Here is a 23,579-nt window from a genome sequence, read left to right as displayed (position 1 = left end):
TTACCTTCAATTGAAAGAGAGAATATCATCTCTATTACCCTTCTCTTATTTTTTTCTTCTTTCATATACTGCATTTATGAATAAAGCATATCAACAATTAACACCGTATTTAATTATTTGAGTTCCAGTGTTCCCTGAGAGCAGTAGAACACTTGAAGTAGGTTATTACAGGTGTCTATGCAGGAATGTCAAATAATTCTAATCAGTACAGTATGATAATGTCATTCATGTTATTTTTGTGACTTGGTTTCGTTTCAGATGAAGAGGCCATCTCTCCTGCCCCAGCACTGGATTCTGCTGATGTCATGTCTCTTAGTGGCTTTGGAAGCTGTACCTATAGACATAGATAAGACAAAAGTCAAAGGAGAAGGCCATGTAGAAGGAGAGAAGATAGAAAATCCAGTAAGTATAATGAAATTAATTAATTGATTTGTACTAATTGTTAGTAATCTGGTTATAGCAGCCTTCTGTCCTGAAATTTAGATGTTTTTTACTGGAGCTACATGCAGAGAAGAAATAAATATTAGCTGGTATTTTCAAACAGTCTACCATCTGCTGTAGTGAGGCTCCATTTAAATTTGTTCTCTTTCTTCGTTATTTTCTGTGAGCTGCTAAAGGTGAGGTGGCAAAGTGAATGAATTCCCCAGTTTACAACAGGAAGCACTGCTTATTTTTCCACAGAGACTTCTTTCAAAGTGGTGGCTTAGGAAATTCCATTCAATGTTTTCAGTTCAATGCTTCAAATAGAACAGGAAAATGTTTGATCAGGGGAATACAGTTAGCTTTTACAAGTATGAAGTTTTTTCAACAACAGACATACTGTTTTTGTAAGTGCTACTAGCATGTTGAATGAAAACACATTGGAGATCTTGTACTTGCTAAAGTACTTTGTAATGTACTTAAGTAATGTACTTGCAGATTTTTTTTCAAGAAACGAATCTCCAGTATCAGCTTTTAATATCTGAACAATAATGTTGTTCCATGAAAGCCAAATAAACTCCTGTTGAAGCAGATTTTTTTTTCCAAAATTGAATGATTGAGTCTAGCAGTTGTATTTCCAGTGGATTGGCCATATCGAGTGTTTCATTTGCACCACAACATCACAGGAAAATGCATAAAGAGGATATAGCACATGCCACAGGGACATGAACTGACCGGTGTAAAGTTTACCTAGTAGGTGAAGTCCTGGTTGTAGCTCAGGTTCATCTGCCCTCAGCTGTGCAGTTTCAGTAATCTCCCACTTGCAGTAAATGTTTCCCAGATGTAGTATCTGCTGATTAAAGCCAAGTAAAACTTCTGGTCATTGCTTTTGGCAGACTGGGGGTGGCTGTCTTTATAGAATAAAGATTTCTAGGAAATGCATCTGAGGGAAAAAGAATAGGCACTATTCTGAACTGCTATTGAAATTGTGTAATGAATTAATTGCACTGTTTAAAAAAACAAAACAACACTATGTTAACATGACAGATGCTTGCATATGACATGGATTCTTAAATACCTTCCTCCTCTTTGTCATCAGTTACTGACAAACAAATTGTAAAATAGGTTGCTGTAGGGCAACGATGCAGATCAGAAAAATGGAAGATATTTAAGACAGTGTCATCCCTGTGTTGCTGGGAATTGGATTTCAGTTTAATAATTGTATTTAAATAAAGTAAAATATTTGGTAGCTTATTCTTTTCTAAATGTAACATTCTTTCTTGAAGGATACAGGACTTTATTATGATGAATATCTCAGGCAAGTAATAGATGTCTTGGAAACAGATAAGCATTTCAGGGAAAAACTCCAGACTGCTGACATAGAAGAAATAAAGGTAGGTACATTATGGATTTAATTAGACTCACTTAACATTATCATGAACTGTGCAAGACAGATGTTGTAATCTTTCTTTTTCCTTCATACTCCTCTTAGTTTTTGTGAGCTTAAATTTCCTCTAATTTTTCATTTACCTAGGTATTCAACTCTAGCAAGAGCTTTATCTTTAGTAAAGGGACAGCAGGTCTTCTATTCCTTCAAGAATATCCCTTAGCATAAAACAAAATCTATACCTGAATGCATGGTTTCTGCCTAACCACTAAAAATCCAGTTTCAGACTCCATCCATAATGTATGTTTATGTACATCAAAACAGCTGCAAGCCTAGCTCTCATTTGCTTTTTCCTTCCGAGCAATTTGGAACACTCATTCAAACGTAGGGATTTACATGCCTTCTGAGATTAAGATAGTGTATCACTAATTAATATGACAACATGGAAGAGAATTACAAGAAAGGCTGATTTTAAAGTCTGGGGAAGTTGAGGAGTTGTACTAGAGGTAAAGTAATTGTGTGAAGTCCAGAATAACAGACTTCTGGCATTCTCCACTGCTGTCCTTCTGTGCCAATCCAAATAGCACTCTCTCAAAAATCCCAGTTCATTTTTGTCTTATGTGTTTCAATTTCTGGCTCTTGGTGGTGGTTGTTCTACTTTCCCCTTTCTGAGCTAGAAATTCTGCAAGGGACAGGTAGGAAACAGTCTGAAGTGATAGACAGAAAGGACTGGTTTCTGCATTTCTTTAATTTCTCATGGTGCTGTTGGCAGTTCTTGACTCCTCTTTCTTCTGTGCTACATCTAGTGCAGCTCTTGAATGTTACTAACCATTTCCAGAGACTGATAAATATTCTTGCAGTACATGCTGGTGGCTGTCATTGTGCTTCTATCTTCCCCCAAGTCTTTCAGCTGCCATCAAGTGTATAGAGAACACAGCATTGTGTGGTTATCTCACAGCCTGTTTGAACCAATTTGAGAACATTTGATCAAGCCATTTGTCACTTCTTCAACTTCATGTGGTATTGCTGCTGCAAGGTCACATGCTCTTAGGAGGAGCAAGATGTTTAGAAATTCTCTTTTCAGAAAGCTTCTGGGATTCTCTGTTTCTACAACTAGAAGCTTAAAAAAATTGAATATGCTCTTTGAAAATAATTTGAGATTCTAATAGCATGGGCTACAGTATTGGCAAAGACTGACAGTAGTCTGCTGTCTTGCAGCTTATCTCTAATGGCAACTGTAAAGGCTACTTTCTTCTAGTTTTTATAGATTACTTTTTTTTGACAGAGTGGAAAACTAAGCAGAGAACTTGATTTAGTAAGCCACCATGTGAGAACGCGGCTGGATGAACTAAAACGACAAGAGGTGGCAAGACTAAGAATGTTAATTAAAGCTAAAATGGATTCTGTTCAAGGTAAGAATACGAAGTTTAACTAGGTGAGTTAACAGATGGGGTTGCGTTGGACAGATGTCCAGAATGTAACAGTTATGCTTTCTTTGTTGGCAACATAACAACCGTAATCTGAAAGTAAGAGTGTCCTTTCTGACCTGGCCAAGGGACAGTAAATATACATCTTTATAGGAAACTGGAGAAAAAAGCCATATATTTTATAAAAAAAACAACTTGATTCTGGCAGTGGATTTTTCAGATACTTCTAATCCTTTCTCATTATTTTTTGTTTTTGTAGCGCATCAATTTATACATTACTCACTGAGAACTAGGAACATATACTAACCAGGCTGTTTCAGAATACAAGACAAAGACAGTGTTTCATGTTTTTGCAGGGTGGAAAATTATTTTTTATAGTCAGTTTTCATTTTCTTTTTTTAAATCCCCTTTCCACCAATAAGAACTATATTACAGGTTTATAACAGACATTAAACATTTAAATTCAGAAGGTGATTTTTCTTTTTGAGGAAATTTGAAGGTTCTGGATGAAAGAAGAACATTTGGGGTGAAAAAATTATATTTTCTTTCACTTGCTAATGAAATTGCTTGAACATATGCAATGTCTTTAAAAGAATAAAATATACAGGCTTCTGAAGAATCTGATTGGTGTATGTTTGTTTTGGAAATGGTGCTATCCCTTTTCATTCATTGCTGAAGAATTGTTGAAGTTTTCATTTAGAACTAAATATAAAATTCTTATTAGGTGTTACTTTTTGAAGATAATTAGTTGCCCTTAAAGATCATAATATTGGATTGCATGATCTTGTATCCAAAACTGTTTTTCACAACGAAGCTTGAATAAATAGGACTTTATTTACGTGTTCAGATTATTTTTTTTTGCTCACTAAAAACATTGTCAAGTTGGAGGAAGGGATCCCACTAAATGGAATAGGTAATATATCAATTTCAATTCCTCCAAGAAAAAGGATCTGTCTTCTAGGCTAATTCCATTAAGCCAAATTTAGAGGTGGTAAATAGGCCGAAGAAATATTTGTATACAAATTTGTGTCTATGGGGATGTCAGGAAAAAAATCAGATTAATTTGGGAAAGAAGGTATTTTTAGCATACTACTACCTTTCCAATGAATTTTTTTGGTGCGGCTGTAGTACAATTAATGAATAATGATACAGCGTTTGAGAGCTTCAAGATCACCTTTCTGCCTTTACTTTTCTCTTCCTGGAAGTTCTAGTCCAGAGAGTACAGTCCACCAGTAGTTAGACAGTGCTGACCAGACCTCCACAGGAGTCAGTGCATTGCCTCACGTACCTGTCAGACCCCGTGCTTTGTCATCCTCAGGCAGTTTTTTAGCTGCCGAGAGCTTGGTCTCACGCTCCTATTGCAAGCAAACAGTCCAGCGACATCATGTTGACACTCATGGTGAGCTAGTTGACAGCAGCTCACGATACCTAGTTGTATTGGTAGTAACTGTGTACTTCAATTTATTTTTTAGTGATTTAATCAACTAATTAGTTCTAGCCCTCTCCATTTCCGTAAATCAAGAGCGACTAACAGAGCATGCTTTAGAAAAATAGTTGGTTTTTCCTACAGCAGATCAAGCATATAAATACATTCTGTTGCTGTGAGAGAGCTTACATTTAGAAAGAATAAGAACAGATTATACCAGTTCAAAATATTCAGATGACTACTACTGTGAAAGAACAGGAATGAGAAAACATTTCATGAAGTTCGTAGTGGGCCCTGCCAGCGAGTACTTCACATCACATATAAATACTCTGGCCATACAGTTATAAAATACAGCTGTATCTGTACACCTATGCAAAATGTTCTCCATATAATACCATGTAATATCTTAGCCTTCTATCTGTTAAAATACAAAAAAACACTTTCTTCTCAGATTGATCAGGTTAACAAAAAAAATCACAAGACTTGAAGATAAGTTCTGTCTATGTTGTGTCCTGATTCAGATGTATTTTAAAACGTTTGCACCAAGATTTTGCTAAACTGACCAGTACAAAGGGTTGGATGACTTTATCCAAGGTCAACTCTTAGATATTACAGCAATGTGGCAAGTAAATGCTGTCAAACAGAATGAGTCGTTTCTCTGTCTTTATAAGGAATGAAGGAAAACAGGTTTGGGGGCTTTTTTTTTTTTTTAATTAAAAGAAAAAGTTTAAAATTACACTTCCAAAAAGTGCTTCATAAACAGGCTAAGTTGCATATATTTCAGAAAAAATATGATCTCACTAGGGAGGAATGATCTTTGAAATATGCCCCAGCCAGTGTTTGCTGTTTTATGGTAATACAAATACAGCACTGAGTGTGAGAGAAATAGTTTACCAAAGGATGACAAGTTCAAAATATCTTCTTTTTTTAAAAAAAAAAAACATATATATATATATATATTCTTTACTGAGACATCTAGTAAAAGCTTGTCAACGTTGTTCCCCAGAACATATCAAAATATATGCTGCTTAAAATAGCATTATTATCTAGCTTCACCAGTTAGAAACTATGGTAACAGGTAGAGAAGCTTGCCATTATAGAAATGTATTTTGTTGGTAGTGCATTCCGTTATTTACAGTATTGGATATAGTCCCTCTCATAAGGCAGGAGAAATGTTTGCAGCTTTTAGACACAGAACCTGACTCCACTGTCTTGCACTTCTCTTGCGCAAATTAAATTAGAATCTCTGCTTATCAGATTCAATATAATTTTAAATCATGTATCTGGCCAACGATGTACATACAATAAGTCATTTGCAAAATGCACAGGGCAATAGAAGAGTCAGAATTCTCCCAGTTCAGGAGAAGGATGCAAGTTGTTAGCTGTGATGCTGCATGTAACTTCAACTATCTCATTTATACGAAGAGAAGAGGAATAGAATATCTTTATCTGTGAAGCTCATATTGATTACGCATTTTCTTGCTGGAATTTTAGTGATATGGTTTAGTGAAGGACCTGTTAGCGTTAGGTCAGAGGCTGGACTACGTGATCTTGGAGGTCTCTTCCAACCTAGATGATTCTGTGAGCACAAACCATTACATTAAATTATTGTGTGGAAGGCAACACCTGACCCACTAGAATGAATACAGTGCAAATTGCTATCAAGTGTGCTGACCTCCTTCAGGTAAAGCTGCTTTGTGTTACTCTAGTTTTCTATGATAATGAAAAAATTATTCGGTCCTCAGGGAGCCTGAGGTGCTCACAAGGCACAAGCTCTTGAGTGAATGTATTTTAACTTCCTGATCTTGTTTGCTTTCAACCTTATTTTAACGTTTTACATTTGTACCTTATTCTTTCAGACACTGGCATAGACCATCAGGCTCTTCTTAAACAATTTGAGCACCTGAACCATCAGAATCCTGACACATTTGAACCTAAAGACTTAGATATGCTGATCAAAGCAGTAAGTGCTAGATATCAACTACTCTGGGCTGTTTTTTATTGGTATTATATGTTTTTTCATCTGGTAAAGGCAAACTCTTCTTTATCTACCTTTTTTTTTTTTTTTGGTAAAGGTGATACGCAGTTTTCAGTTTCAGAGAGGAGTCAGTTGTCTCCACTGCACACTTCAAAACTATTGTCAGTGTACATTACACTAAAAAGAACCTAAATTTTGGGGTCGCATCTTAACAGGATTTGCATTCATGTGCCTGTACAAACAACTTTGGGAATAAAACATGACATTCTGGGAGCAGTTGAATTAAACACGGTTTTGGTAGGGGCACATTTTCTCAAGTATATTTTCTGATTTCTATTTCTAAATGATACATGTTTCACAGAATGACAGTCATCCCTAAATTAGCCATTTGAATTTGGGGATCTGTTATGTGCATGTCAAAGACTGAAGGAGAACAGGATTTAAAATACCAATATTAGAAGTTGCACATACTGGGCATGGAATTTCATGTCCAATTAGCAGATTCAGTATCAATAACAGGCACTTTTTTTTTCCCTCCATGTTTATTAAGGAGGTACAATTAAGCTAAGCATAGCATAGCTTTTTTCAACTCCTGGAAAAAAAGTGTTTCCCAAGGGGAAAAAAAAGACACACATGCTTTAGAGAACACTACGTGTCTGAGATGGAAACAGCATTTTTGTTTTCCAAGTAAATTTGATTTTTTTTAAATGAGGTATATTTTAAACTTTCCACACTTGGATTTTTTTTTTTGTCCTGGGAGAACTTCACCTCAGTTTTCTGTAAAATTATTTTAATATATGTATTTATATATATGCTTCTTACCATTTCTGAGCATCGCTTCTGGAGAAATTCTACTTGGTTAGGAGAAGCATATGCTCAGCAGGACAGTTATTTCACTTACATCATTTTTCTTGTCTTCTCTCATCAGCTAAGATACTGTCAGAGTGTAAAGGGTATTTTGGGGAGAGGAAGTATTCTTTGTTTCAGAATTATTTTTGAAAAGGTACAGTGAATCTGAAAATTGAAATGTAAACAATGGACAGACAATATCAGGTATGAACATATAACTTTGAAAAGCACCAGAATACCACAACATCCTTTAATAGCTTGACCTATCTGAAAATAATGCAACTCTAAAACCCATACAAGTACTTATCAGAAGTTCTCCCCTCACACCTTTCTCTCTACATAAATGGCTTTGTTGATTTAGTCTGTAATAAACTACTGCATAGTAACTCCCATTATTAATGGAGGCACTGTTTTCATTAAGCTCTAGGGTAAGTTACAAATGGTCTTATGCTGCAGTAAACAAGGACTTAATGATACTATTTGAAGCTGTGTTTAATTAACACATACTTAACTTGAGTTAATTTATTATTAATTGATGAGAAAGGACACCTTGATACCTCCTTACGCAAAAGTTGTTTAAGCAGTTGAACCTTTGCAAATTAAATGCTGTGAAAGTAATAGAGGGAGTGAAGAGAGATGTTTATGTATCCCTGTTGTGTGAAAGGGGACCACAGACTACTCTACCTTGTGTTTAAAAGGGAAATGGCAATATTACCGGCCTTGTCCCTAGACCTGAACAATGCAGGGATTTATATAATCATATATAGTGTGTTAATGTAATTATGTGGCATAATCATGTATACGTATCTATATTTTTAGGCTACAAGTGACCTGGAGAATTATGATAAAACCCGCCATGAAGAATTTAAGAAATATGAGATGATGAAAGAACATGAGAGGAGAGAGTATTTAAAAACACTGGATGAAGAAAAGAGGCAGCGGGAAGAATCCAAATTTGAAGAGATGAAAAAAAAACATGGAGATCACCCTAAAGTTCACCATCCTGTAAGGCTACAGTCTGTTCTTACATATTTGTAAGGAAACTTTCCTGTCCAGTAAGAAAAAGCTAATAAAGGGAAGGGCTTATGCTGTTTATTCTCAGGATTTGCTTCTTATTGATGTGGGAGCAGAGTGGGGGAGGAGCACTGAGAACATTAGAAAATCCACTATATATACTCACCTTTTTTTCTTGTATTTGGTGGTAGAATTATTATTTACAAATAAGCTAAAATTTACAAGGAAGAGGCAAGAATAGTATTCAAAACAGTAGGAATGCCTTCATGATATACTGGACCTGTAAGGAACTAATGCAGAGCACCATTTTCTCTAGAAAGGGCAAACCTATGGAACTCCCTTGAGCTGTTGTTTGCAGATAAGTCTGCGTGGCCATGGCTGATTGTACAGGCATTCCTTTCCACAGAATATGCATTTTCTTGATACTCCCTTTTTCCCTGGGCCTTTCTGTCTAAAGGAAGTATGTGACCTGTGTATAAGGAAATTGAAGTAAGTTCAATTGATTCTATTTGTAACATGACTAGTCAGGGGAAAAAAGAAAGAGCCTTTCAGAGAAACCCTAATGCAAAGCCAAGACAGTAAAATTACACTTAATCATCTTTTGAATAGTTTTCTTTGTAACCAATCTACAGGGAAGCAAAGATCAGCTGAAAGAGGTATGGGAAGAAGCAGATGGACTAGATCCTAATGAATTCGACCCCAAAACATTCTTCAAATTACATGGTAAGAGGTTTGGCTTAATTTAATTAGCGAGTGTTGTCACTGTTATATTCTGCTGAAGACATATATCCAGCATGTTTGTATTATGCTAAGAAGTCTTAAAACTCAAGCAATTTGAATGAATCCAAAAATGTATAGAGAAGATAGCTATGTTACTGCTTGAAAGTTTGCTGTGGAGTCAAGTGGGGTCTAAACACTGAAAATGAAATTTTGTTGAAGTACTCATAAAAGCAGAGAGCAAATAACCAGAAGGAGTTGCTCAGGGAATTCTGGGCATTCACAGGTCTGTCCATAACTAAAACCTTGTTCACACACTGTGTGCTAGGAATAAGTCTTTAGAGGTGTGTGTGTTTGGGAAAACCTGCTTTCTCGATACCTCAGCAGATGAGTGCCAGACACCCCTTATCTCTGGGATGGTCAAAAAACACCAAGACTCTAAGAAGTTTCAAGACTTCCTTAAAAAACACAACTCCAAACGCTCCCTGATAGTTGCTTTATGTTTCTGAGCAGTCTGCAATTAGAACAATGAAATAATAGGAGAGACAAGTATGCATCTCAATAGCCATTTTTCTTTAAATATGATTATATATGTAACCTTATATTTTGACATGGTTAAATGCTTCATAATAAAGTATCCTTAAGCAGAACCCACCTGGCACTAGACACTGAAGGGTTGAACAGTACAAAAAATTTGACTAATGCCAATGATAAATTAATTGAAGGAATGTTCTAGCTTGGAGTCTAACCTTTTATCTTGTTTTATTTATATATTATATTTAGATATTAAACTTTATTCCTTCTCTCTAGAAAGAGATCTTGAAATGTTGTTTTTTGAAAAGTTTTGATAACTGTTTTATGCAAGTCTTACTAAGGCAGCAGTAAGGCAAAATAACCTTTTGCCTTAAAGCTGAGTGTATCAAAAACTTTGAAGCAATTAAACAAATATTGCATAACAGCACTTATTTGAAGTAGACGTTCCCTTTCAATTTCTGATAGCAGTAACAATATAGCTATTCAGAGTAGAAGGCATACAAGGTGGATTGTTGCCAAGTATTCTCTTTGCATTGTTCATCAAAACTAACTTTACACTGATCTTTTCTTAAGCACTGCACATTTATATAAATTTTGCACAACACTTTGTTGTTTTTTGGAGAGTCCTACTGCTGGTTAACAATGTTTATCTACTGACTTATGTTATTCCTGGATCTGTTTACCAATGTAGATGTTAAACTGGGACAAGTTGTTCTCAGCAATATTTTCTGGCAATTACACTGGTTGCAGTCCTCTTGTGACCTATTTCAGTTCCCTAATCTAACAACTAGGGAGAATGTGCCAGACTTACCTAACCGGTGGTTAACAGTCGGGTAACCAAAACCAGCAATACAGTTCAGCCAATGCCTGGTAAAAACCTGAAGAGAAAAACTGACATATGAAAACAGCATCTTGTTAGATGTGGTTTTTAATCTACATGGGTGCGTATTCAAATCCATGGAGAACTATTAGATGTATTACTTTCTGTACATATTCAGTTTGTGTTTTCAACACTTCTTATTTTAGATGTCAATAATGATGGCTTCCTGGATGAGCAAGAATTAGAAGCCCTGTTTACTAAAGAGGTAAAAACAGTACCAAAACTTTACTTGTTTCAAAAAATGCTTGCAAGAATCTCTGTATTTTCCCCAAGTATATATGGAGGCTTTGGACTACAAATGGGAATACTCATGTAGAAATGTATGAAACCTACATGTTTCTACACCATTGTAAAAACATAGGAGCAGGGAAAATAAAGTAGTTCAAAGAAAGGACTCGGACACCAGAGATGTATTGCTCATGTATTCCTCTGCTACAAGCTTATTAATTATGAGATTTCATAATTAACCTGCAGAACAGCTGTACCTGTACAGTTTGCAGTGCTGAACTACACACCTGCTTTGGCTAGATGTAGCTTGGTAGAGGTTCTGAAGCTGAGTAGCTGCGTGCACTCAGTGCTAGTCATAAGCCTATAGAGAGAAAGAGGGTCACACACAAACACTTAAGCTGAAATTTTTGACAGAGTTGAAATGAATTCATTTGCCTCATCAGATGTATACATACAGTGAAGGACATGTTGCGCACTGCAGAAGTGGCTACAGGTATTTCACATCATGTCTGTCTAGCTAGTTTGGAGCACATGGACATCTAATAAAGTAGGCAAACCCTAAGTGTCTTTAGGCCTTGGTTCCTTCTCTGTAAAAACACAAGTATTAATGGTACTTTGCCTCTAAGAGTAGCAGCACTGTACTGAGATTCTGCAGTGATGGGAGCTGCAGAAACAATGAGTGAAGAAAGGTTCTTGGCTTAATTTTTTCAGTAGCTTCTGTCATGTCATAGCAGGAAAAAAAAACAAACACACAGCTTCCCATTCAAAGATCCATTATTATTATAGCTGCAACTAAGTAGTTCAAGAGTTTTTTCTAGATTTCACAAATCAGGGAGTAAATATACTATGCACTGTATATACAAGCTGATAAACTCAAACTACTGTAAATTGTAGAAGACATGAAATTTGAAAATACAGGTTTCTAACAGTACTTTGCCATAATACCTTTCAATACTACTAGATGGCAGTCTTTTTGACCTGTATGTCCCAGCATTTTACAGTGTTGAAATTTAAAAATAAGTAGTCTGGGGACTTACTACTTATGGCTAAGAAAAGCTAAGTAGAAGCAAACAAGCATGAACTCACCAGAAGGACACTGTGCAGGAAGAAAAATGGACCATTAAGCTAAGCACTCTATTTGTCTTGTGATACCCTGAACAGTGTGAACAGTTCAGCTTACAGTGTGAACTGCATTCTCTGATTAAAAAAAAAAAGTTTGTCCTGTTTTGTAAACTCTGCCTGCTTTGAGTCAGACTTAGGATCAGACTGTGCGCTGAGGTCAATTTTATTGATGTCCAAAGCATTGAATTACAGCAGACCACATGAATTAACTGGAAACTTCATCCTTAGCAATAATGACAAGCTTATCTGTTGCTTAAATACTGCCATAAAAGAGGAGATTTATACCTATATAGACACTTGGAAAATGTTGAAGTCACATTTACAGCAGTGCCTCACATTACTGTTCCAAACATGCTCAGTGATTTGAATGAACAGCCCTTTCTCCAAAATAATACTTGATAAATTTGAATTTCAGCTAGAAAAAGTTTATGACCCGAAAAACGAAGAGGATGACATGGTTGAAATGGAAGAAGAGAGGCTGAGAATGAGAGAACACGTAATGAATGAGGTATGAACTAACATTTGATAGAGCTGCTGTTTTCCTGCTACACTGAAGAAACAGAGTCTTTCTGATGTGACAGGTTGTCTAAGTACAGTGCAAGGACATGACACTGTTGTTGGACACTGCTGTTGCTAGGATTCACAAAGCTACAGTTCTCAAGTCCTATGCCTAGATGTTGAGGTAAATGCTTGCAGATTAGATTTATTTTTATTTAAGAAGTTCCAGAGGAGAAATTGTGCCGTAGCTTTCATCTTTTGCAGATAACCAATAAATTAGAATAGAAATTCCTTGTGAATTTTCCTCAAACAGCAAACACTCTAAATATGCTCTTACACTTAGCAATAGGGTAAGATTTTGTGGGAAAGATAAATAAAGCAATATCTTCTTTCACATGGCTGGCCTTTGTCCCTTCAGAAGAGGCCTGAGAGCTAAAGGCATTACTTATGGCAGTGAATACCAGTGTTGGTTCTCTCTCTTTTTTTAATGCTCAGGAAACAGAGGAAAGGGAAAAGGATGTTTTGAACCACCATTTTTTCCACTTGTATTTTTTTCCTCTATTCAACTATATTCCTTAAGGCTGAGGAATGGAGCAAGCCTAGACTCCTATTACTCGTGAAGGGAGGAATTTCCTCCCTTACCCTTAAAGGTTTCTGACATTTTGTTGTTGTTGTTTCCCTGTTCATCAGTGGAGATTACTCTGACTCAGAATCAAAAAAATATTACCAGAAAGCTACAAACCATTTTTCTCAAAAAAATAAATCAGACATCCTGCTATTAGTGCTGGAGCTACAACCACACATATATTTCCAATTAATTTTGAAGTAAAATAAGACTTTCTTATTTCCATTTTTATTAAACTACATGAGTGTGTGAGAAAAGTTTTTAGAAGTTATTGCAGGCATTCATTTGAAAATTGGACAGTTTAAAAATAAAATGGTTGTATTTGATGCTATTTACATAATGAATAATTTTAAATGTTGTCTCCAGCAAAATTCATCCTTTAGGTTGAGTATGATTTTTTTTTCTTCTAATAGGTTGACGTCAACAAGGACCGACTAGTGACTTTGGAAGAGTTCCTGCGAGCTACAGAGAAAAAAGAATTTTTGGAGCCAGATAGCTGGGAGGTAATGAGAATGTGTTCCAAGTGCAACATACTGCATTATTACCATCACTCTAACCGGGAAACCAACTGGCATGTCTATGACCTTTCCCTCTTTTCAGTCTTGTTTTGGTATGTGTGTGTGGTTAAATGCCTTAGCAAAATGCAACGCACAAAATTTAACACTAATTTAACACAGATGTAATCTTTGTGGTCCACACACAAGGAGAAAGTTTTGCGCCACCTCGTGGAGTCTGAGATCTTTTTCCACTTGCTTTTTCAAACACAGAATGGACATTTAAGATATGAATCAATTTTGAAAGAGGATTAGAGCTCAGCTGGAAGCAGGATTTTTTTCTCCTAACTCTAAATACGTTGTAGGGTTTTGCTAGGAAAATAGCTGAGAAATAGCAATTTTTGTTTTTTCGAGTAAGCATGCTAACCCTTTCCGTCGTCATTTAGTGACATCCAGTGAATTGTACAATTCAGCTAATAATTTCAATGATAACGTAATGAAAATAGATATGCATTCCTGCCTAGGTATTCATGTTTGTTTGTATTTTCTTGCAGACACTAGATCAACAGCAGCTCTTCACTGAGGATGAGCTGAAGGAATTTGAAAGTCATATTTCTCAGCAGGAAGATGAACTTAGAAAGAAGGCAGAAGATCTTCAGAAACAGAAAGAAGAGCTACAGAGGCAACATGACCAGCTTCAGGCTCAGAAACAAGAGCTTCAGCAGGTACATTTAGGAGAACAGTGTTTTTCTTCTCCCTTCTCATTATCCTTATACAGAAGCTGTAACAGGTAATGACAATCCCCAGCTCTGGAGCATCCCTTACATTGATTTCTCATATGAATCTCAGCTGAATTCTAAATATCACTAGTATTGCAGCACATCATAGTCTTCTTTATTTCAAATTATAGCAAACTGTAAAACTAAGCTGTCACTTGCTCAGGCAGGAAGGAAAGGACGCCATCCAGAGGAACCTTGACAAGCTTGAGAGGTGGACCTGTGCAAGCCTCCTGAAGTTCAGCAAGGCCAGGTGCAAGGTCCTGCATCTGGGCTGGGGCAATCCCAAGCACAAGTACAGGCTGGGCAGAGAATGGATTGAGAGCAACCCTGAGGAGGAGAACCTGGGGGTGTTGATGGAGGAGAAGCTTGACATGAGCCAGCAATGTGTGCTTGCAGCCCAGGAAGCCAACCACATCCTGGGCTGCATCGAAAGCAACATGGGCAGCAGGGCAAGGGAGGAGGGGATTCTCCCCCTCAACTCCGTTCTTGTGAGACCCCACCTACAGCACTGCATCCAGCTCTGAGGCCCCCAGCACAAGGATATGGATGTATTGGATAGTATTGGATGTATTGGAGCACAAGGATATGGATGTATGCTGGGGCCGGTCCTCTTTAACATCTTCCTCAATGATCTGGACGAGGGCATTGAGTGCACCCTCAGTAAGTTTGCAGATGACACCAAGTTAGGTGCGTGTGTCGATCTGCTCGAGGGTAGGAAGGCTCTGCAGGAGGATCTGGATAGGCTGCACCGATGGGCTGAGGTCAACTGCATGAAGTTTAACAAGGCCAAGTGCCGGGTCCTGCACCTGGGGCACAACAACCCCAAGCAGAGCTACAGGCTGGGAGATGAGTGGTTGGAGAGCTGCCAGGCGGAGAAGGACCTGGGAGTGATAGTGGACAGTCGGCTGAATATGAGCCAGCAGTGTGCTCAGGTGGCCAAGAAGGCCAGCAGCATCCTGGCTTGTATCAGAAATAGTGTGACCAGCAGGGCTAGGGAGGTGATCGTCCCCCTGTACTCGGCTCTGGTGAGGCCGCACCTCGAGTACTGTGTTCAGTTTTGGGCCCCTCGCTACAAGAAGGACATCGAGGTGCTTGAGCGGGTCCAAAGAAGGGCGACGAAGCTGGTGAGGGGCCTGGAGAACAAGTCCTACGAGGAGCGGCTGAAGGAGCTGGGCTTATTCAGCCTGGAGAAGAGGAGGCTCAGGGGCGACCTTATCGCTCTCTACATGTACCTGAAAGGAGGCTGTAGAGAGGTGGGGGTTGGCCTGTTCTCCCACGTGCCTGGTGACAGGACGAGGGGGAATGGGCTAAAGTTGCGCCAGGGGAGTTTTAGGTTAGATGTTAGGAAGAGCTTCTTTACTGAAAGGGTTGTGAGGCATTGGAACAGGCTGCCCAGGGAGGTGGTGGAGTCACCATCCCTGGAAGTCTTCAAAAGACGTTTAGATGTAGAGCTTAGGGATATGGTTTAGTGGGGACTGTTAGTATTAGGTTAGAGGTTGGACTCGATGATCTTGAGGTCTCTTCCAACCTAGAAATTCTGTGATTCTGTATTAGAACAAATGCAGCGGAGAGCCACAAAGATAATCAAAGGGCTTGTTATCACAAACAAAGGTAGTGATAGGATGAGGAGTAATGGTTTTAAACTGAAAAAAAAAGGAGAGATTTAGATGAGATACTGTGAATAAATTTATTACGGGGGTGATGAGGCACTTGAACAGGTTACCCAGAGAAGCTGTGGATGCCCCATTCCTGTGTTTAAGGCCAGGCTGGATGGCACTTTGAGCAGCCTGGTCTAGGGGAGGGCATCCCTGCCCATGGCAGAGGGGTTGGAATTAGATGATCTTTAAGATCCCTCCCAATCCAAACCATTCTGCAATTCTATGAAACAGTGCAAGTGTATCACCTCAGTAGTTTGCCCATTAACCAAGATTTTACATAATGACTGCGTATGTTTCTTTTAAGTGTATTACTCACTTATGTCACTCACATAGAGAACGTAATGTCACAGAGTGAAGCTTTAACTGTGTTTTTGTATTTTTCACCAGGTTGTAAAGCAGATGGAACAAAAGAAACTACAGCAAGGAAATCCTCCTGCAGGACCTGCTGGAGAACTGAAGTTCCAGCCCCGTATGTATCTTGCTGTGTAGATAGACAAAATTTAAGATCTCCAATATAAGAGTCATTAAGAAAATATATTTTCTGTTGAAACTTAGTATACTGTAGTTTTAATTCTCTTCATAGAGATTCATTAAATTGTCTTTAAGGTGGAAACTGCTTTACAGCAGTTTCAGTTAACAGCATCAAATGGACAGAGAGGAAGGATTGCAGTTCATTGGAGTGTTTTGCCTGTTAGCCTAAAAATAACATTATCTAGGATAACTAAGATTTGAGCGTGCAGAGGAGAATAGGGACATGAAAACCATCAGGTCTGTCTGATATCCCATAGCTTCATTACCAATGCAGACAGGTGTGTTAAAGATAGTTTGCCTTGTGTATGCTACTCGTATATTACAAGTATATTACAGCATGCAAGAATGTGAAGTTACAGCAATTTGAGTTTCACTGATTGTTGTACAATCCTGCTGTTGATCTTGGATGTCTGCACAAGGACTGATGTTGATGCAGCTATGATTTCATGGCTATCTGTAGTTCAGTAGCTAGATGAAAGCTGCCTGCTATTCTGCTAGCTCCTGAAATTTGAGATTGTGATCCAGAATTGCAATCCCAGGCTAAGCCTGCAGGAAAAAAAAAAAAAAAAAAAATCAAAAAACATTTAAATGCTTTCAATCTGTCTGTCTTCTGTGGTGAACTTATCTGCAGTTGGGCACAATATGCCATGACAAGTTTTAGATAGCATGAGCAATCAATTACTTCAACAGCTATAGAGGATAATTAAGTCCTAATGAGTCATTGCATACGATCATGGATGACTAAAGAAAGTGGTCAGGTATATTTTAACACTTCTTATCCTCTGCTTTCATAACTTTTTCCTCCCCCTTGAGAAAGGTTGAAAATAACACTTTTTTTGGCTTCCATGTTCATATGTTAACATTGTAAGTATAGCTCGAGAAATAAACAGTCATCTCAAACATAAGGCTTTGGGCTATATCCAGACAGCCTTTTGAATACTGGAAGGTCTTAACTGGTCCTGCAGGGCCAACAGTAAGATTAAAAACCTTAAATGCTATATTCAGTGATTACAGCTCACTTGGCTGAATACCCTGAAAATCTACCCCTAAGTTATTCAATTTTGTGAGCAGAGCAAGAAATAATCAAATTTGAGTACCAATTTCACTTTATCTTGATTTGCTTCAAAGCTGCCTGTGGCTAATTTCAATTTATGACCCTTAGTTATGAGAGCCTCTCCTCCTCTCCCTTCCCCTCCCCTCCATTAACATTTCACTGGGCAGATGCCCAGGGACTTGCTGTAGCAATACATCTTATAAGAGTGGCAGTATTGTAACAGATAGTGTTCTTAATACCTGTATTATTTTATGTAAAAACTTTTTGCAGAGACATTTGGTTAGGTATCCTAAGCTTTCATTGCATTAGTCAGAACTAGTCAGTACTCATTCACTGAATTAGGTAAATCCAAACTAGGAAAATTACCCTTATTCCAAGGTAGGCAAAAGGAGAAAGCTGTAAGGATTGTCAATGCCATGATGGGTAAAATATAGGAACAAGACATTTTTTCCCAAGCTTCCAACATTGGGAAGAAAGGTTTCACAAACATGTAATGTTTTAGAAATAACAAATTAATCTCCCAAAAGCCAATGTGTTGTGCAAATAAAAGCACTTTACATAAAATAGAGATAACTAGCTATTTAAGAGTAAACTCTGAATATTGTAATTTTGCAGTCTGTTGTGTAATCTCAGTCTGATTTTGTTGTTAGTCACTAACAAAATCCTAGCTTCCATTTTCAAACAAAAGGTTTTATTTGATTGTTACAATACTAGAAACATTTTCTTTGATACTTTGAACATATGGGGCCAGCTTAATTGAAAAGTTGTAAGTAGTTTTATTCTTGTTTTACAGCTGGGGAGCACAAAGTTGGAGATGCACCAAAACATCCTGCAGGAGATGACCAGCCTTTACCACCAGGACATGTTCAAGAACCAGTTGCTAGAACTGATCAAGTTCACCCTTAACCACTCGTGCCTCAACTTTATAGCATCTTTATTATTTTGGGGGGAGGGTAAAAGGTAGGGAGGGAGGGGAAAAAAATAATCAGTGAAACAAACTCAATTTTCTTCCCCAGATTATAAAATCATCAGGAATATTAGAGATTAAGTATTAGACTTGAATCATAAGTTAAATGAATTTATTTCCAATCCATCAGTGAGAAAGGCAACAATGGGATCCTTTAGAGTATACAATGGAGGAGGTAGTTAATGAAACTATTGATTTTAAAGGTTTTTGTGGCCAAGAGAGCTGTTGCACTTTTTTTTAAAAAAAAAAAAAAAAAGTCTGCCATGGTGTGTTTAGGCACAAATCAGGATCTTTTCAGAGAAAAAACAGGAACTGGCCTGAATATCAAGCTAGGTCTTGTTTTATGAAGAAACTCCTTCCAGAAGTGCTAAGAAGCAATGCAGGGAGAAACAGAGACCATAGGTGAAGGTCCACCATTTCCAGTACTACCAATCACTTTCTTGAGACCAAATAAAAATCAAATTTCTTACACCTAACTTTACAAAATTTGCACTTTCTAAAATCCAACCACCACAAAAACGCATGGAATACGGAATATTTTTCATGTTTACAGAAGCCTGAAAATTTCACTGTAAGCCTTCAAAAGAAATACTCAACTTTGGGTGTATTGGTCTGAACCGTCCTTGTTAAGATTAATTCTGTGTAGCAGTTGTATACTGAACTGGCTCTCGGGACAGTGCTTTTGTCCCTGTTTCTTTCATCAGGTGCCAGCTGATCTCAAAATTTTGCATGCTATTAAATAAGCTTTTTATGTTGATGGAAATATTGTGCAAGACAGAAAGAGACTCACTGTCTTCTTCTGTACAGATTATCCTACCTCCTGTGATAATACCAGATTTTTTTCAGAATGCACCATATGCTACAAAAAGCTCTTCTCAGACATGAATTTTTGACTTGTTAAGAGTCTCACTATTAACGCTTATTAGTCTTTAAGCAGTTAGTTGATGTAAGTTTATGAAGTGTCCTGAAACAAGGGTGCTACTAGATTGTATGATTTTGTTATTGAACCAGGATAGCTCCCTCATATTGTAAGCCAGAATTTTTCAAAAACCACCACCACCAAAACACACTACACCACTACAGAACCACTGCAAAAGTTGATTTACCTGGGGGTTTTACTGTAATGTTGAATAGCTATGTGATTGTCCTTGCTTGTCATCTACTGAGACTACCCTAAGGTATAAACCCTGATTGTTTTTTGTTTTTGTTAAAAATGGATTGTTCTGACTGTATAACACTGGCTTTGAAGTGACACACCTTAGTACACACACCTTAGCAAGCATCCTTTGAATTATCTTCCTGTTAACAGCAAGTGGCAGTCGGAGCTCATTTGGGTTTTGAGCAAAGAAGCAGAGGCCAGGCCTGTATTATGAAAATTATGAAGAGATGTTCCTCTTAGAAAAAGAATCAAACGTTTTAAGCAAACACAAAAGAGATGGGCAGCAATTACTAACATTTTGTATAGTCAGTTGAGAAGTTTCTCACTAAAGAGTTGTGACTGGTAGAGGCTAGTCATATTCCATACACATTTAATGCTTCCATCAGGATTGAGCACATTCATGTCTTTCACACAATGTAATAGAACTCACTGCTAGAATAGATTAGGTTTCTTTATCTGTTTCATCTTAATTGTCATGTCACATTTCCTTTATTTATACCACTCAAGCAATTAGGCTTTACCTTTTTTGCTATTGTTCTATTTGCAAGTAGTTCGCTTTTTAATTTAGTTCAAAAAACAAAACAGTCTCCACTGTTTGTTACTTCCATGTAATTCTAACATCAGTTTAATTATGTCTTTGCCAGGAGACTGAAATACCTTTCAACAACCTTATCTGTTTGCTAAGAGGCCCAGATATAGTTACAGCTACAACCAGAGTAACAGCGCTTCTCAGTGCAGGGTCCTGGCTTTGGGGTTGTAGCCTGACAATTAGGAGCAGAGCAAGGAAGGAAAACAGAGGGTGAGTTATTCAAACATCATGGAAAAGGTGATGGGAATTTTTTTCTTCCTGTCTCACATGGAGGTTTACAAAGGAAGAATGATACAGCCACAGATGTTTGTAGAGAATCAAGGACTAAAAACTTTGATCTGAAAACATTTCTACCATACAAGTTATTTCTTCATGTTACAACAGCCTCATAAATGAATGCTGTTATATGTGATGCAGTATATGCTCTCAAGTGCTTGCCACAGCTCAGGCTTTGATTTCAGCATAGTATCTGTTACATTTCCATTGTAAAAACCTGACATAGGAGAAGAGCATTATATCCTCAGTACCCTGTTTACTTTGAAACATCCAGAGAGCTTTGTCAAGAACCACTGTAACATGGGTGCTGAACTCATCTTCTGCTTGCTGCAGTGTTGTGAGTGTTGGTGGTGATTGAAGCAGCTGCTTAAGAGAAGCCAGAGCTTTCATTTGTCATTTCATGGGTTAGTAAGAGTTTCTAGTTTTACATTTCAGCTAACCACAGAGGTGCATTCAGCATAAAGCAATGCACGCCTTTCCTTCAACTGCTGTCTGGTACTTAAGTGTTCAGAGATGTTCTTGTCAGTGTTAATTTTAGTAGCAGGCTTGCATTTTTAACAATATGCTGTAGTCTTTCTGCTCATTTTTTAGAATTAGAAGTCTTTTTTAAACATTAGAATTGTTGATTGGATTCATCTCTAACAATAATCAAAGTTCTAGTCCAACTATTTGCCCTAAATTATGTGGAAGTCAACGCCTTAGTCTTCAATAACACTTAAGTTACTGAACCCCTAACTGAATAGACTTTAATTTTGCTGCCTAGATGTTTTTGAGATGAGAGCCCAGATTACAGCTTCATGCGTGTTTGCCCAACTCAAAATTCCGTATGCATTGTTACCTCTTCCACACATCTGCGTAGATAGCGAGAACTGAGTGGCCATTCTCTCAGAAGATGGTCCATCATGTCTGCTCTATCAGCAGACAAGCTTGACCTGATACTGCCTATCTTCCTGCGTGAAGGAAGGACATTCTTCAGGCCCAAGCTAAAATATGTCTCTGTTTGAGCACAATACAGTCCAACTATTTTTGTGGATTCATTCTGAAATACAGTTTAACTAAGAGTTGTCTCACTGTATGGAACACCTGCCACAGAGGTTATGCAGTGTGTTAGAGTCACACCTACACATGAACTGTTGAACTGATGTGATGCTTTTTTAAATGCGTCTTGTTTTCAATGATGATTTCTTCTTTTAATTAGGTTCTCTCTTTCATAAAAGAGACTAAAAGTATTGTATTATTCACTTAAAGCACGTTTCTGCCACGGTACTGATTTCTCAGGAGCTGTTTAAAGTTAAACAAAATCCTCACTTACAGCGGAGTCAGGAAACAGAAAGCTATAATCACAGAAGCAAGGGACTGGAATACCTTGGGCACCAGCGCTTTTACCTGTACTTTACTTTTCATTTAGGAAGTGATTACAAGAAAACTCAATGTAACTTCATGCAGGCACCAGTTCCAAGACAAAGATGCAGAGGTCTGGTTTTGTACTTGGCTGGGATTTCACTAGGAGGATGAAGGGGTAAGATTTAGTCAGTGGTGTACAAATTCGTATTTTTCAGTGCAATATATGTAGAAAAAAGCCCCACTCAATACTTTGTATTGAATAGTTTTTAACTGGATTAAACTGAAACTCAGCGCAGTGACAGACGTCTAGTGTTTTATTTTTAAAAGGGTGAGAAATGGACATCCAGGGAGCACGCTGCTCTGCCTCCTCCTATGGGTCAGCTGGGGTAAGAGGGTCTGGGGGCCAGGGAGGGGCTGTGCCAGCGCCATGCCCACCTGGGGGAGTCTGTCAATGCAGGATTGAGACAGTCCCCAAGCTGTTCCCAAGGGAAAACAGGTGGTGGTTCAAGGTGCTGACATTGTGCCTGATTTCTCTTTGCTGTTACAGGGTTTGTGTAGGGGGTGTAGGCAGCTGTGGCTGGGCAGGCTTTGGTCTGTGGGCAATGGTACAAAGTCTTTTGGTGGCTTAGATCTTGCCTGTATAATGAACTTCCCTTTCCTGCTTGTCCTGCATTTTTCCTTTCTGGAAAGATGTGAAAAAGATTTTATAAGAAGCTAAGTACCTTTTGTTCTTATGGGTACCAGCTGTGTCACTGCAATGTCTATTCACTCACTGTTCATGTATTTAAGTGCTCGATTTTCTATATTCATAAAAATAGAAAACCAACAAATGAAACTGTAACATCATGAGAAACTCTAGATATTAACACCACACACATCTGACTTGTTCCAGAGAAATTCCAGAGAAGTTGAAATGTTTAGGAGCAGATTTTGTTGTAGATTTTTTTCTTTGCTTTCACATTTTGCCTTCAAAGCCAGGTGTCAGCCATTTCAGGGTATCAGAATGGCTGTGGCAATTGTGTATTTTGGGGAGATGCCTGGGACACGATGCTAACTGCAGCCATACAAAACTTCCATTTTGTAAATTTATTTTGAATAATAATAAAAAAAATGCACAGTGGCATTCTGCAAGGAAGTGAAGCTCTGAGCTAAGGAGTGTCCTTTTGTAAGAAATGAAAAATAGGTAGCAGATACCAGGAGCTCTCATTAAGGTTGGCCTTAGAGGTACATTGTGGTTTGCATCCTCAGTATCTGCTACTTACTGAAATTAAGAAGTAGTCATATCTAGCAGCTAAGTTAGTCCCATCTGAAAATATACTAAGTAACTAGAGTATGATGAGGGTTTTCTGAAAATGAACTTTCTCTTGGTACAAATAGGAAATAGGGAACTAGCTTGAGTCCCATCATTTGTGTCCACAGATAGTGAGTACCAAAAGAATTTCCAGTTACACCCATCTTTTTAATGCCTTAAAAGTGGTACTTGTCAGAATCCCTTTGTGTTCAGTAGTAACTTTTTGAAATTACAGTATCTGATGTTGTGTTCAAGAGCCTTGTATGGTAAAGTAAAACAATAACTAAGGAAAGTACTTTTTCCCCTCCACAAAGATACTCGGTTTTCTAAAG

General features: G+C 37.8%; 1 protein-coding gene and 1 long non-coding RNA gene across 2 annotated transcripts; one reads left to right on the top strand and one right to left on the bottom strand.

Moving 5' to 3' along the window:
• The first annotated feature begins 241 nt into the window (after positions 1 to 241).
• Positions 242 to 22,255, top strand: NUCB2 (nucleobindin 2). The gene is made up of 12 exons (XM_035328394.1): positions 242 to 402; positions 1,707 to 1,814; positions 3,093 to 3,219; positions 6,520 to 6,623; positions 8,307 to 8,492; positions 9,134 to 9,224; positions 10,779 to 10,837; positions 12,398 to 12,490; positions 13,519 to 13,608; positions 14,154 to 14,324; positions 16,424 to 16,505; positions 18,415 to 22,255. The coding sequence occupies exons 1-12, from the start codon at positions 259 to 261 to the stop codon at positions 18,525 to 18,527; spliced, it is 1,368 nt and encodes a 455-aa protein (XP_035184285.1). The 5' UTR covers positions 242 to 258; the 3' UTR covers positions 18,528 to 22,255.
• On the bottom strand, positions 4,343 to 13,567 carry LOC118168207. The gene is made up of 2 exons (XR_004751422.1): positions 13,442 to 13,567; positions 4,343 to 4,662 (listed from the first exon to the last, which is right to left on the bottom strand). It is a non-coding gene; the product is annotated as an uncharacterized LOC118168207 (long non-coding RNA).
• Positions 22,256 to 23,579: the final 1,324 nt, after the last annotated feature.

Source organism: Oxyura jamaicensis, chromosome 5 (assembly GCF_011077185.1).
Source record: "Oxyura jamaicensis isolate SHBP4307 breed ruddy duck chromosome 5, BPBGC_Ojam_1.0, whole genome shotgun sequence".
In the NCBI taxonomy this organism is placed as follows: Eukaryota; Metazoa; Chordata; class Aves; order Anseriformes; family Anatidae; genus Oxyura; species Oxyura jamaicensis.
The sequence above is the reverse complement of the archived record's forward strand: the minus strand, read 5'-3'. Positions and strand labels throughout refer to the sequence as shown.